This window comes from Peromyscus maniculatus, chromosome 12 (assembly GCF_049852395.1).
Source record: "Peromyscus maniculatus bairdii isolate BWxNUB_F1_BW_parent chromosome 12, HU_Pman_BW_mat_3.1, whole genome shotgun sequence".
NCBI classification, from domain to species: domain Eukaryota; kingdom Metazoa; phylum Chordata; class Mammalia; order Rodentia; family Cricetidae; genus Peromyscus; species Peromyscus maniculatus.
Window position 1 is genome coordinate 3,751,958 of NC_134863.1, and position 13,060 is coordinate 3,765,017.

At 53.5% G+C, this 13,060-nt stretch overlaps 2 protein-coding genes across 6 annotated transcripts; one reads left to right on the plus strand and one right to left on the minus strand.

The window, feature by feature from the left end:
- Positions 1-918: 918 nt before the first annotated feature.
- Ccdc116 (coiled-coil domain containing 116) lies at positions 919-6,880 on the minus strand. Of its 4 annotated transcripts, none has more exons than XM_015986536.3 (5): positions 6,741-6,880; positions 5,585-5,722; positions 3,920-4,474; positions 3,210-3,815; positions 919-1,884 (listed from the first exon to the last, which is right to left on the minus strand). In XM_015986536.3, the coding sequence occupies exons 2-5, from the start codon at positions 5,654-5,656 to the stop codon at positions 1,099-1,101; spliced, it is 2,019 nt and encodes a 672-aa protein (XP_015842022.1). In that variant the 5' UTR covers positions 5,657-5,722; positions 6,741-6,880; the 3' UTR covers positions 919-1,098. The 4 variants fall into 4 exon arrangements, with proteins under 4 accessions (XP_015842022.1, XP_042114901.1, XP_076404520.1 ...); XM_042258967.2 differs by lacking the exon at positions 6,741-6,880 and adding an exon at positions 5,936-6,400; XM_076548405.1 differs by lacking the exon at positions 6,741-6,880 and adding an exon at positions 6,052-6,171.
- A 65-nt stretch (positions 6,881-6,945) lies between these two features.
- Ydjc (YdjC chitooligosaccharide deacetylase homolog) lies at positions 6,946-10,544 on the plus strand. Of its 2 annotated transcripts, XM_042258968.2 has the most exons (6): positions 6,946-7,100; positions 8,713-8,892; positions 8,979-9,138; positions 9,339-9,438; positions 9,532-9,709; positions 9,892-10,544. In XM_042258968.2, exons 1-6 carry the CDS (start codon positions 6,946-6,948, stop codon positions 10,259-10,261), a joined length of 1,143 nt encoding a protein of 380 aa, XP_042114902.1. In that variant the 3' UTR covers positions 10,262-10,544. The 2 variants fall into 2 exon arrangements, with proteins under 2 accessions (XP_042114902.1, XP_042114905.1); XM_042258971.2 differs by lacking the exon at positions 9,532-9,709 and having other exon boundaries at positions 9,892-10,029.
- The last annotated feature ends 2,516 nt before the right edge of the window (positions 10,545-13,060 follow it).

The following is a 13,060-nucleotide window of genomic DNA, read 5'->3' on the forward strand; positions in this document are numbered from 1 at the left end:
AAAGAAAGAGAGCCCTGCAAGGGTCAGAAGGGTGTGGCTGTATTCTTCCATAGTTTCAAGGTGAGCGTGGAGCACATCAAAGCAAGAAGGAAGCTACCCAAGCTGAGGGAAGATCTTCCCAAAGCAGACATTGCCATTAACAGAAAGGCACGGGTCCTGAAACCTTGACTCAGGGTGCCAAAGAAGGGACAGACATACAGACACACATACAAGCTGGGATCATGTGGAGTTCTCGACCTGACACAGCTGGAACCTTAGCATGTTTATTTTTATTATTTATTTATTTATTTATTTATTTATTTATTTATTTATTTGGTTTTTCGAGACAGGGTTTCTCTGTGTAGTTTTGGTGCCTTTCCTGGATCTCGCTCTGTAGACCAGGGTGGCCTCAAACTCACAGAGATCCACCTGCCTCTGCCTCCCGAGTGCTGGGATTAAAGGCGTGCACCACCACCGCCCAGCAACAAAAATAATTTTATGGTTGAGGGGTCGCCACAGCATGAGGAACTGTACTAAGGGCCGTAGCATTAGGAATTGAGAACCACTGTACTAGAGTCTACACAGTATGGAAGAAGTGGAGCCTAGGCTGGGGGGGGGGCGGCGGGCAGGGGAGGGGATTCCTGTTTATGCAGCTATTGTCATTATCCAAACTGGCATGAGACTTTTTGGTGATGGAGCTGTTTGGAGGTCACACACTCCTGTAGGAAATCACTCATCCATTCTCCTGTAAACCCAATAAAATCATTGGTTCACCAAGTTGGACCTTGGTAAAATTATTCCTTTAGTGTGGCATCAGTGCTCTGTCTTGTATCCCAAAGAAAAGCATGTAACTTCAGGGCTGGCTCACCCTGCAGGTGCTATTCAAGGGTAGGCATCCATCCAGGTGCAAGGAAAGACACAACACACCCGGGACTGGACAACTGTGTCATCATCGTGGCATTTATTTCCACCTGTCTCTCGCTCCTTTGATAACAGCGGCAGGACTTGCTGAGCACCCATTTGTCTGACCCTCACTGGACAGGGTCCGGCTGGGCGGCCAGCTGCTGGGATAGGGCAGGAGGAGGCAGAGGGGAGCACTCTGTGTGGCTTCCAGGGGTCTCATGGGGAGTCATTGGGGCTCTTTACGATGGACTCATTGATTAAGTCCTCCACCTCAGGCTCAGGCAGGCTAACCTCAGGCTGCTCATCCTCAGAGGAATTCTTGAGTTCATCTTCTTCACTTCCCCCGTCCTCCTCCTCTTCACTGTCCTCACCCTCTTCGGTATTTACTACTTCCTTGGACTGGGAGGATCTGGAGACCATACCAGCACTGAACACAGACAGCTTGGGCTCTGAAGGGCTCCTGGGCATCTGTTCCTGGCCTATGCCAGGATCCCGAGGGCTGAGCAGCTGGCGGATTGGCAACTCAGGACGCAGGGAGAATCGGGACCCTGCACTCTGATCCTGAGGGGCGTCACCTGTCAGTTTGGGCTGCACGGAGGGCGATTCTGAGCTATGGCGGGAGGTGCCAACACGGGAGGTACTAGGGCGGGAGGCCGCGGACCTGGAGGCATGCCTCATGGCCTGCCTTGCCAACTCGGCTTCTTCCAACTTGCGCAGAAGGCAGGTCCAGTTGATGTCTGAGGACAAACGGATGTGGGTGCCCTTCACCTTCTTGAAGCCCAGAAAGATGTCCATGAGAAACTCAGTGATAGGAAAGGAGATGAAGCCAAGCTGCTTAGTGAGGCTTTCCTCAAACTTGTGCTTGCAGAGAAGCAGGGAGACCGCCTGCTCAACCAAAAAGCTAGTGAGCTCCTCAAACCAGGGGTTAGAGATGTAGGACAAGCTGGACACAGATGAGATGGACGGCAGGGGCTTCTTCCTCGGAAACTTTGTGCCAGGGCTCTGTGCAACAGGCAAGGAGGGAAGGGAGACATTTAGCCCTGTTGCTGCCATCCCTCTGCTGCCCTGAGAAACCACACCCCTGTGCCCTCCTGTACCAATCGTCCCTGCCACACCTGCTCTGCCACGACATTCACTCTCCACGCCTCACCTGTCAGGGCTAGAGCAGTGCCCACCAGCCTGGGCAGCCTGGGCAGCCTGGGCAGCCTGGGCTCCTGCAAGCTGGTGTACAGGAGGAATCACACCTGAGCCTGATGATGGAGGGCTGAGAGACTCCAGGACCTCCAAGGGTCAGGCCCCCTATGTCTTCATACATACTTCCTGACCAATGTCCCCTTTACCGAGCAGAAAGACTAGAGTCCTACAGCTGGATTAGGACAGCTTGACCTACTCCACCCTAGAATACAGAGTGGTGCTCTTGGTAAAGGCTCCTGTTCATAGGAGACATGTGGCAGGGTCTCTGCGATTCACAAAGCCAGGGTGTGGTGGCATTTGCCTTTGATCCCAGCACTTGAGAGACAGAAGTAGGGGACTCTCTGAGTTCGAGGCCAGCCTGGTCTACAGAGAGAGTTCCAGGACAGTCAGGGCTACACAGAGAAACCCTGTTTTTTTCGGGGGGAGGCTCACAAACAATAATTTTAAAAAATACCCAAATTGCAGGAGGCATGATGATACGTGCCTGTAATCCCAGCATTTAGAAGGTAAAGGCAAGAATATCAGGAGTCCAAGGTCATCCCCGACTATGGAATGAATTTGAAAGACCAGCCTGGGCTACGTGACACCCTGTTTCAGGGAGAAAAAAAATCGCAGGGTAAAAATAGCCTTTATTAGTCTTTGACAACCCCTGGGAAAATAGGTAGGCTAGGTTTCCTGCCCCCCAGCAGCTTGGATCTCCCCCAGAAGATTTCTGCAACTCAGGGCAAGAGATCTTGTCCTTGGACATCAGCGACAGCGGCTCCCCGGTGTGGGGAGGAGCCCTTTCCCTGCGGACATTCTTCTACGCCTCCAGCCCTACTCCTGAGGCCACCTCTGAACACACTGCAGTAGAGGAAGGGAGAAGCTTTTTCCCAAAAAAAGGCGTGGGGAGAACACAGGGAAGGGGGGAGGGAGGGAAGAGGATGCTAGATGGGGCCCCTGATGCGGCCAGAGGCAACCTCCACTGTGATCCCAGGGGCGGGCAGGGTGAGGTGCAGGCCGTGACAGGGCTGAATAATCCGCTTGGAGCTCAGGGCCACAGGTGGTTTCTGCAGCTTGGGATCGGAGTCAGGGGACTCCTGCAGGGAGTGCAGTGAGGGGGTAGGGACATTAGACACTTGCGTAGGCATCACCTTGAGCCTGAATCTGGTAGTCATCTGGGCGTTAGACATGGAGGGGGACTCCCGTCTGCCCTTGCTTTTCTTACGAGCGGTCTTAAGGCTGGAGGCTGTGGTAGGAGAGTCACACGGCTCTACCCCATCCTCCCTGCTGGTGGGCACGGATGCCTTAGAGTCCGGCTGCAGAAGATCAGAGTTCCCAGGCAGCATTGAGGCGGGCTCCGAGGCAACAGGGAAGAGGGGGAAGCTGTCGTGGCGGCAGGCATGGCTGAGCTTGTCTACGGCCTGGCTGACCACACGCTGCAGGGCAGGAAAGAGGCGATGCTCAGCTAGGAAGTCCAGGGTACAATGGGGTTCCCTGAGTGAACAATAGGCAGGCACGTTGAAGGATGCTGGCTGGTTAAACAGTGACTTCATCTCCTTGTTTAACTCTTCTCTAAGGAAAATCATCTCCTGTTCTCCGAGTCCCAGCTCTGATGTTTCAGGGGTGGTTGAGCTGGATCCCCAAAGCCCAGTGACCCAAGACAGGGGCTGCTCCCGGGTCCACTGGCTGCTGGTATGGCTGCCCAGTGAGTCCCACAGCAGAGAGTCCCTCCGGGAGCAGGATTGATTCAGGCCTTTCTGCAAAGAGAAAGGAAGGCTGAGCGGTGTCCACCCAGGCCTAACAACCCAGCCCTGAGCTCAGGCCCACCCTGCGCCAGCTTTAGCATGGCCACAGATCTCACCCCTTTGTTCTCCAGACGCAGTAGCCTCTTGAGGTTTTTCTCAAGCAGGAGTTTGTCCCTCATAGGTGGCAGTGAGCCTAGGCCTCGGGCACCAGGATTACTGTCCTGGCCGTGGGAGCCCGGCCAGCCAGCTGTGACACTGCTATGGCCGTCGGACACGGAGCTGGAGCGGGACGGGTAATTGTTTGGGCGCCCAGCACAGAGCGTGGGCCGAGTGCGGTGCCGGCGCACAGAGTTGATGCTGGGCCTGCCTCGGGCCCGCTGCCTGCCACTTGGCACCTCCAATGGGTCTTGTACATCCACCAGTGGCACTCCGGCCTCTGTCTTGGTGGTAGCCAAACGCTCTGTTGCCTGCTCCACCACTGTCTGCAGGCTCTCCAGTACCTGTCCCTCCGTCAGGAAATCCAGGAAGCTGCCAAACACCTGGGGGCGCCTAGGCTTTTGCTGGTGGCCCTGGTGCTCTGAGTATCGGTTCATGGATGGTAGGTGTGGCACACGTCCAAGTCTGCAGGTTGACCCCCTTTCTGGCAACAGGTGCTTCTTGTGCAGCTGCATCTGAACAGACAGACTGGTCATAGCAGGCAGGGTGCTCGGCAAGGGGTGGGGTTATTTCTGGAGTCCTCCTAAGGAGCTATTAGGAGCTGCGTGGGACTGAACAATGAGAAAGACTTTTTCTCTTTTTAGGTTTGTTGGTGCTAGGACTTGAACCCAGGGCCTTAAACATGCTTCTGCAAATGTTCAACCACTGAACTGCATTTGATTTTTTTTTTTATTATGTATACAGCATATATGACAGCAGGCCAGAAGAGGGCACCAGATCTCATTACAGATGGTTGTGAGCCACCATGTGGTTGCTGGGAATTGAACTCAGGACCTCTGGAAGAGCAGTCAGTGCTCCTAACCTCTGAGCCATCTCTCCAGGCCCCTGCATTTGATTTTTTATAGCATCTGTGGGTGCATGTGTGCCTTAGTGCATGTGTGGAGGTCAAAGGACAACTGGTTGTAACCGGTTCTCTCCTTCTACTGTGTGGATCCTGAGGATGGAACTCAGGCCATCAGTCTTGATGCCAAGTGCCTTAACTCACTGGACCATCTCACAGCTCTGAATGACATTAAAAGTCTGGTAATCCTGGGTTTGAATCCCAGCTCTGCTACCTTCAGGCTGTGTGACAGTGCTCAGAACAGATCCTCTTCAGGCCTTCTCTGCAAAGTAGGGGTGACCTGAAGGTCCCCAATGCCTATATTTCATATATGCCAGGCCTAGCTGGGAGCCTGAAAGTGGAACTCTGTGTTCATGGTATGAGAGGGCAGCTATGAGGCCCTTCCTCCTCCTCTACCTCCTCCTGTCTCTAGCACAACCCTGCATTGTCTTCCCTGGGGCGCTACACTTGAGGACTAGAGCCTGCTTCTCCAGCTTGAGTCTCCACGCTGACTCCTGACTCCATGCTCCTCCTCAGGTCTTCCAGCCCACCCGAGTACCCCCTGAGGGCCACGGGGAGGGGAGTGTGAAAGGGTGATCAGGGTGATCAGGGCTCGGCAGGCAGGCCTAAGGGGAGTCAAAGCTAAAATCTGGGTGTTGCCAGGTGACCCAGGGAGATCAACTGGAGATGAGAAAGCGGTGGAAGTAGTCCGGACACTAATGTCGGGTCAGCTGGACAAACTTACCCGAGCCATGTAGGTGTTGTGACCAGCCTCGTCATCAGCCAGATATCCTGAGTGGTGGCGGTACCTTGCCATGATGTGGGTAATTAAATTTGCTTTCTGCTTCCTTTCTCAGGTTCGACAGCACAGATGCAGACTCCTCTGTATAGGGCGGGAGAGGAAGTGAAGGTAGATCCAGGCCTCTATGGGCCCCTCACTCCCTGTTCGGGGTGTGCTTCAGACGCCCCACCCCTCTCTGCTGGGACCTGCCAGGCATCTGCGGACAGTTGCCCTCTGTTTGCAACTGTCTGGGACGACTAGTGTGCCCAACAAATTTTCCAGACCAGAGGCGCCTTGGCGGCCCCAGCAGCTCACCAGCGTCTCCTCTGCGCTTCTGGGGTCCGCTCGCCCGGTCAGCACCGGTTTAAGGACTACCGCACAGTGCCCTGGAACCCCGCCCCCGCAGCCTCGGAGGGCGCTGATTTACATACTCCATTCTGATTGGCCAGGACCCGGCCTCCCGCTCATTATCTTCCCCGACACAATGGTTGTGGGTGGGGCCCACACTGGCTCCTCCCCCACCTGGCTGGCTTTCTCTGTCCAGCCAGCTGAACCGTGCTTGGGGATGTTTATAGATTTGACTTTATTCTGCCAAGGGCGCTGAGTCTGGGGCTTGCTTCTCTGATCCTCACGGTGAAAGCCACAGCCTCCACTTATGACACAAACACCTTCCTCAGCTCATCCCTGGTCGCTGCACAGACTTGGACCTCCGACTCTTGCCTTCCTCCCAGGGCTTCTTTTTCCTTCTCAAGTCTTTCTTTTTGGAAGCAGTGAAGAGTCCTGGTTTTCCACACAGATCTAGCTTCAATTCCTGTCCCTGTTTTTGGTTTGTTTTGCTGATGTGACTCAGGCTCTCAACACCGCCTCCTCGTCTGTAAATTGAGCCGAGCACCCTTCCACAAGTGAGTATTACATTATATATAGGTTTTTCCAGACAGGGCTTCTCTGTGTAGCCCTGGCTGTCCTAGAACTCACTCTGTAGACCAGGTTAGCCTCGAACTCAGAGATTCACCTGCCTCTGCCTCTTGAGTTCTGGGATTACAGGAGTGCTCCACCACCCGGCCACAAAGACCTTCTTTCAATACACATTGCACCTTATGGAAACCCCATATAAACTCACCTCAACTTTTTTCTTTTCCCCTTCATCACAGAAGCTTGTCATTCCCAACAGATTTGCAGCCAGCCCGTCCTCTATTGCCACGTTGTCTTTCTCGTCTAACAGCTGGTACTTCTTTAGGGCAGGCATTCAATCCGTGAGCCCTGATCTCTAATGACTCCATTCATTCCCAGCACAGTAAGTGCTTAGTAGTTCCTCTTCTCCATCTATGGTTCTCAGGGCCCAGGGCCTCAAGGCCTCTGGCCTTTCAGAGAGCAGCCTCCCAGAGGGGCACAGTGGCTGGATGTTCCCTGATGGTTCAACAATCACTATGACTGGACACAGCAGTGTTTACGCCAGGAAACCCTTACAAAGCATCATCAGGTACCGTTGTGATTAAACTATACTCTTTCCCCTCTGCCTGTGATCCAGGGGGTCAGACAAGGTGGGAGGAACCAGAACAGGTTAAGCTCCAACCTGTAGAGAACAGTTCTTGCTCCACTCACTTCTCTGGTGAGTCTTCAGGTTCTTCAGCTGTAAAACAGAAACAAAATTACCAATATCACAGGCTTGATTTGAGTAACAGGCATTCTACAAGAGAAACCAAGACAGGCAGAGTGTTTTCCTAACATGCATGAAGCCTTTGGTTCAATTCCCTGTACCAGGTGTGGTGGCACATGCAAGGGTCAGAAGTTCAAGGCTAGCCCCGGCTGAATGAATAGTGAGGTCAGCCTGGGATACATAAGACTGTGTTTGAAACAATATCAAGACAGCCACATTACCAAGCAAATGCTGGCTGTCACCATGGTGACTACTGGTAAGTTATGTGTAAGAAAACCTTACTGGACCTTACTGGAGGTATTGAAAAGCTGCCTGCAGCTCACGGTGAAGATGGGTTCAGGCTTTCTCCAGCGCAGCCGCTGGTCTGCATGCGTGTGTTCTTGTCATGTAGAGCTTTTACATCCGGGCAGTGGCAGCCACGCCTGGGACCCCAGCACTGAGGAGGCAGAGGCAGGCAGATCTCTGAGTTCCAGGCCAGTCTGGTCAGAGTGAATTCCAGGACAGCCAGGGCCACACAGAGAAACCTGTCTCAGAAAGAAAAAAACAACAACAGAGCTTTTACTAAGAAAAAGCCCCACACACACCTTAGAGCCAGTGAGGAACAGACTATTTGAAAAAAAGTAAAAACATCTAATAACAAGAAAAAGCTCATAGGCACTGCATAAAAACAAAGAAAATTAACATCACAAGGATGAAATAACCTGGCATCATCCCTTAGTGATGGAGAAGAGTGAGAGTGAGTGGGCGTCTTTTCTTAGAGAAAATAACGGTATGACAGTACACTGCTCAGGAACTTAGCAATGGTAGAGAAGAGGAAGGGGATTTTTTTCTTGAGTATCTCTCTTGTTTTCACCATTTAAAAAAATTACTTTTCAAAAACCAATTTTTTTTTCTTTTTTTTTTCTTTTTTTTAGCTAGAGATAGCTCAGTGGTAGAGAGCTTACTGCTCTTGCAAAAGACTGGAGTTTGGGTCCCAGCATGTGTTCATATGTGGGTCAGTCACAACCATCTATTAACTACGGTTCCAGGGGGTCCTGGGTCTAGTCTCAGCAGGACCAGACGAGAGAGAGAGAGAGAGAGAGAGAGAGAGAGAGAGAGAGAGAGAGAGAGAGAGAGAGAGAGAGAGACAGAGAGAGACAGAGAGAGACAGAGAGAGACAGAGAGAGACAGAGACAGAGAGACAGACAGAGAGAGAGAGAGAAGAGAGGAGAGGGGAGAGGGAGGAGGGGAGAGAGAGAGAGATGGATATAGACATGGGCCAAAAAAAAACTTTGCAGAGCGGCTGACCCGGGCGTCTGCAGTACGCTCAGAGACCTCTAGGTGGCAAAAGCAACGGCGGCGTGCAGTCGCACTTAGGCGTGTGCGTCGGGGTGGGGCCTCGGCAGCGTCCAGGGCCGGAGTCCGGATGCTGCGGCCCATTCCCCCCGGTCTCCAGACGGCGCTCGGCAGCAATGGCTTGGCCCCGCGTGCAGCTGGTTGTCACCGCTGATGACTTTGGTTACTGCCCGAGGCGCGATGAGGGCATCGTGGAGGCCTTCCTGGCAGGAACTGTGACCAGCGTGTCACTGCTGGTCAACGGCACAGCCGCCGAGAGCGCGGCCGAGCTGGCCCGCAGGTAAGGGCGGCGCCCTGCAGGACCGGGCGGGTTTGGGGGGCCGCCCGCTCGGTGGCAGACTGCTCGCTCTCGCGCTCCGCCTGCAGACACAGCATTCCCACGGGCCTCCACGCCAACCTGTCCGAGGGCCGTCCTGTGGGTCCGGCCCGCCACAACGCCTCGTCGCTCCTCAGCCCAGAAGGCTTCTTCCTCGGGAAGATGGGATTTCGGGAGGCCTTAGCGGCTGGAGACGTTGCTTTGCCCCAGGTGCGGAGGCGTGGCTGCAGGAGGATGCTCATCAGGATCCTCAGAGCTCAGCCCAGAGGTTTTAAAGGAAGTCGTTGGGGCAAACGCGGGCGCTGGATACGCTCCTAATTCAAACACTGGAGCAGTCGCACCGTGGCACCAAACGGAGCTCTTCGTTTTGTGGCTACTTCCAGAAGTTCAAGGTATCTGTGCCCCTCCAGGTGCGGGAGGAACTAGAAGCTCAACTCAGCCGCTTCCGGGAGTTGATGGGCAGGTCCCCCACGCACGTAGACGGGCACCAGCACGTGCACGTGCTCCCAGGTACGCGGACTGAAGCGCTCTGATGGGCATGGGGGAGGGGGCTGCTCTCCAGGGTTGGTGGGAGGTCGATGCTGAGCCCACCCCTCCAAGCAGGAGTGTGTCAGGTGTTCGCCGAGGCCCTGCAGGCGTTCGGGGTGCGCTTCACGCGGCTGCCAGTAGAATGCGGCGTGGGCAGCTGCTCGTGGCTGGAAGCACCAGCGCGTGCCTTCGCCTGCACTGTGGAGCGCGATGCCCGGGCTGCCATGGGCCCCTTCTCCCGCCACGGCCTGCGGTGAGCACCGCCCTCCTCCACCCCATCCAACCCTGCCTCGTCCCCAAAGGTCCTGGTGCGTTCACTTGGCCAGATGTGCCCTTTTCTCAGCCAAACGAGTTAGGAATTGACCTGCTGGCCTGTTTCACCCTCTGCCTAGCCCTACCGGAACTTAGGCAACATCTCTATCGTGGCACTCACAGGTGGACCGACGCCTTTGTGGGCCTGAGCACCTGTGGCCGCCACATGTCTGCTCACCGCGTCTTGGCGTCGCTGGCACGGGCCCTCGAAGATATCCCTGCTGGCCGTGCCCTGACTGCCGAACTGATGGCACACCCAGGATACCCCAGTGTGCCTCCAGCAGGGGGCTGCGGTGAGGGCCCCGATGCTTTCTCTTGTTCTTGGGAGCGGCTGCACGAGCTGCACGTCCTCACTGCACCCACCTTGCGGGCTCGGCTGGCCCAGAATGGTGTGCAGCTCTGCGCCCTAGACGACCTGGATTCCAAAAGGCCCGGGGAAGGGGTCCCCTGTGAGGCAACGCTTGAGCCCTTCCTGGAGCCTTCCCTACCCTGACACCAAAGGCTCGCTACGAACTGCCTCTCACTGTGGAGGAAGGCCAGGGCTAACGCTCTGGTTCAGCGTGGAACCTGGCCTTGGAGCAGGGTCTGGTTTCTTAGAATGACAAGTCACTAACCCAGGTCCTCGCCGCTGAGCAGTATTGCGCAGCCCTGCCTGGTCTGTGACATCTGGACTTAAGGCCTGCCTGAGCATTTGGTGCCAATTCATGTTGCCGTTAAAACCACCTGTTTACTGGAGCAGTGGAGAGAGGTTGGTGTGAATAAAGTAATGTCTTTCAGATTTGGCCAGTTTATAGTGTCCAGGTATCCTTCACAGAAATAAGAATGGGCACAGAGAGCTCCTTTGTGGCTCAAACCAAGATATGCAAAAAATATCTTCACTTTCTAATTTTAATTTTGTTCATGCTTTAAATCCCTTAAAAAATTAATTGCTTGCACTTGTGTTGGGAGGGGGTACAAGCATACCATGGTCCATGTGTTTTGTTTTTGAAATGGGGGTCTTAACACGTTGTTCAGACTGGCCTTGGAGTCCTGGGCTCAAGGGGTCCTCCTCCAACACCTCCTATTAGCTGGGACTGCAAGCCCATACCACTGTGCCCTAGCAATGCTTACATTTCTTTTCTTTTTCTAATGGGAGGGGAATAAAAGATCCTCATTAGGGTGTTTGGGGGAGGCATATGGTAACAAGCATAAGTTTCATTTAAAAAGAGGTTATCTGAGGGGCCAGCAAGATGGCCAATTGTGTAAAAGTTCTTGTGTTTGATCCCCAGGACTGGTGGAAGGAAAAAACCAACTCTCAAAAGTTGTCCTCCCTCCAACCCCACACCCACACCCACACACATACTACAGTAGTAGTTTTAGTCGTCTAAAGAGGGGAGGTAACCTGCTATATGAAAGCCACTTCAGGGAAACAGATTCAAAGAGGCTCTGCAAGTTATAGGAGTGTGTACATTTTTCCAGGAGGGGTAGTCTTCTGCAGAAACGAGAAGCTGGGATTCTAGCTACATCTGCTCTATGGATGCTCTGCCGGGAGGGAGTAGACAGGAAGGGGTGGAGCACAGCTTTGCACCATTTTGGAAGATGGAAAGGAAACTGGGATACCACATGAACGCTAGGCAAAACCAGACCGTCTTGATACTCGCCAAGGATGGCACTGAGCTGTTATTCCTGCCAATGCTGGGATTACAGCTGTGCATCATCACTCCATTTACATGGTTTTTAGGACTAAGCCCAGAGTTTCATGCATGCTGTGCCCTAACCACAGACTTACAGGTGAGCAGGGCTTTGAACTGACCTGCCATGGCCTACATCTATCCTGGAACTGGGGGTCAGGGAAGCAAGTTCTCACCTGACCTGATAAGACACGTGGCTTCCTGAAGGGATCTTGTTCCTCCCACCTTGTTGGCCTCAGTCTATTATAGCCTTCTTCGACCCTGCCCTGGGCAGTGACTCCTCTGCTGTCTACCATTCACCTCCTCCCCCGACTCCTGTGGTTCGGGTGCACATTCTGTTGGCTGTTGGCTATAGGCCTAGTACGAGGGCAGCCCGTTTCTACAGACAGCTCCTAGAGTGTGACTCTTCAATGGAGTGCTCGGAAGGAAAGCTCTGCTGGGATACCGCCCAGCCTCCAAATGGCAAATCAGTGTGATCTGGGCCACGCTGGAAGAGGAGGAAGGTTCTTTAGAGGTAAGCTTCCTTCTTTGGACTTCGAGCGTGGTGCCGGGTAAGTGGTCTGTACTGTCTGCTTTTCCAGGTTGCTGTCTTGAGTCATCCAGGAAATGCCATTTACAAGACGCGGCCTGGGCTGGGTACCATGTCACAGTGTCCGTTTCTTCCTCAACTGTGTTGTCTGGGGCAGTGCTGTTTGCTCATAGGCCGTGGGCAGGGCAGGTCAGGTCAGATCAGACTGACTTCTCCCTAGATTAGACTGCACAGCATGTTGGGGGACACATCTCTTAAGGCCAGAGGAAGTGACATGCCAAACCAAAGCTGAATGGCTTACAAGCTACTTACTCAGCAGCAAGGAAACTGGGCCTTTGGCTACGGGAGTAGAAGAAGAACAGTCAGGATGCAGGGGGTATGGGAGTTAGAGCTAAATACTTATTTGAGGGAAACAAGCGGGGAAGATTCTGAGTTCAAAGCCAGCAAGGCTCCAGGAATGTCTGGAAGCCAATGTAAAACGATGCCCCAGGAAGTATTCCTGCAAGATCTGCAGACCCAGCTGGGAGGCAAACTGATTTCATCTGGTGGCCACTTGTCACAGGCCTGGCTGGTGCTGTAGTGTCTTAGGAGCTGTCTGAGAAACCCAGTGAGTTTCCAGATATGGCTATGATTCAAAGACACATACTCTTCAGTTCAAGCCCCTGATCAAACCCCTTTCTCGACTAGTTCTCACGTTTGCTAAATGCAGTTCACATTTTCTTGGGGCTAGAAGGATGAAGTGACATCTTGTGTGTCAGTCTCCTGGATATCCATGGGGTCTCTGCAGTTTTCCCAGTGTTGACCGCCCCATCTACTTCTACCTGGCAAGACACCTGTATGCCTCTTTTAGAGGCTGGGAAGCAGAGGAAAGAGACCAGAGGCCTAGACACTACTCTCTTTAGTTTCCAAGAACATAGGCCCCCAGCCATGTCCATCCCCAAAGGAAGAAACCCATACACCCAAACTAGTGTCTGAGAACATTTTTATTAAGGACAGATGGGGTCACAGCATCTTAGAAAGCCTATTCTCTGCCATCGTGGAAAGAGCAGGACAAGACCCGGGCACTTCAAGGAACCAGGGGGATGTGAATTCC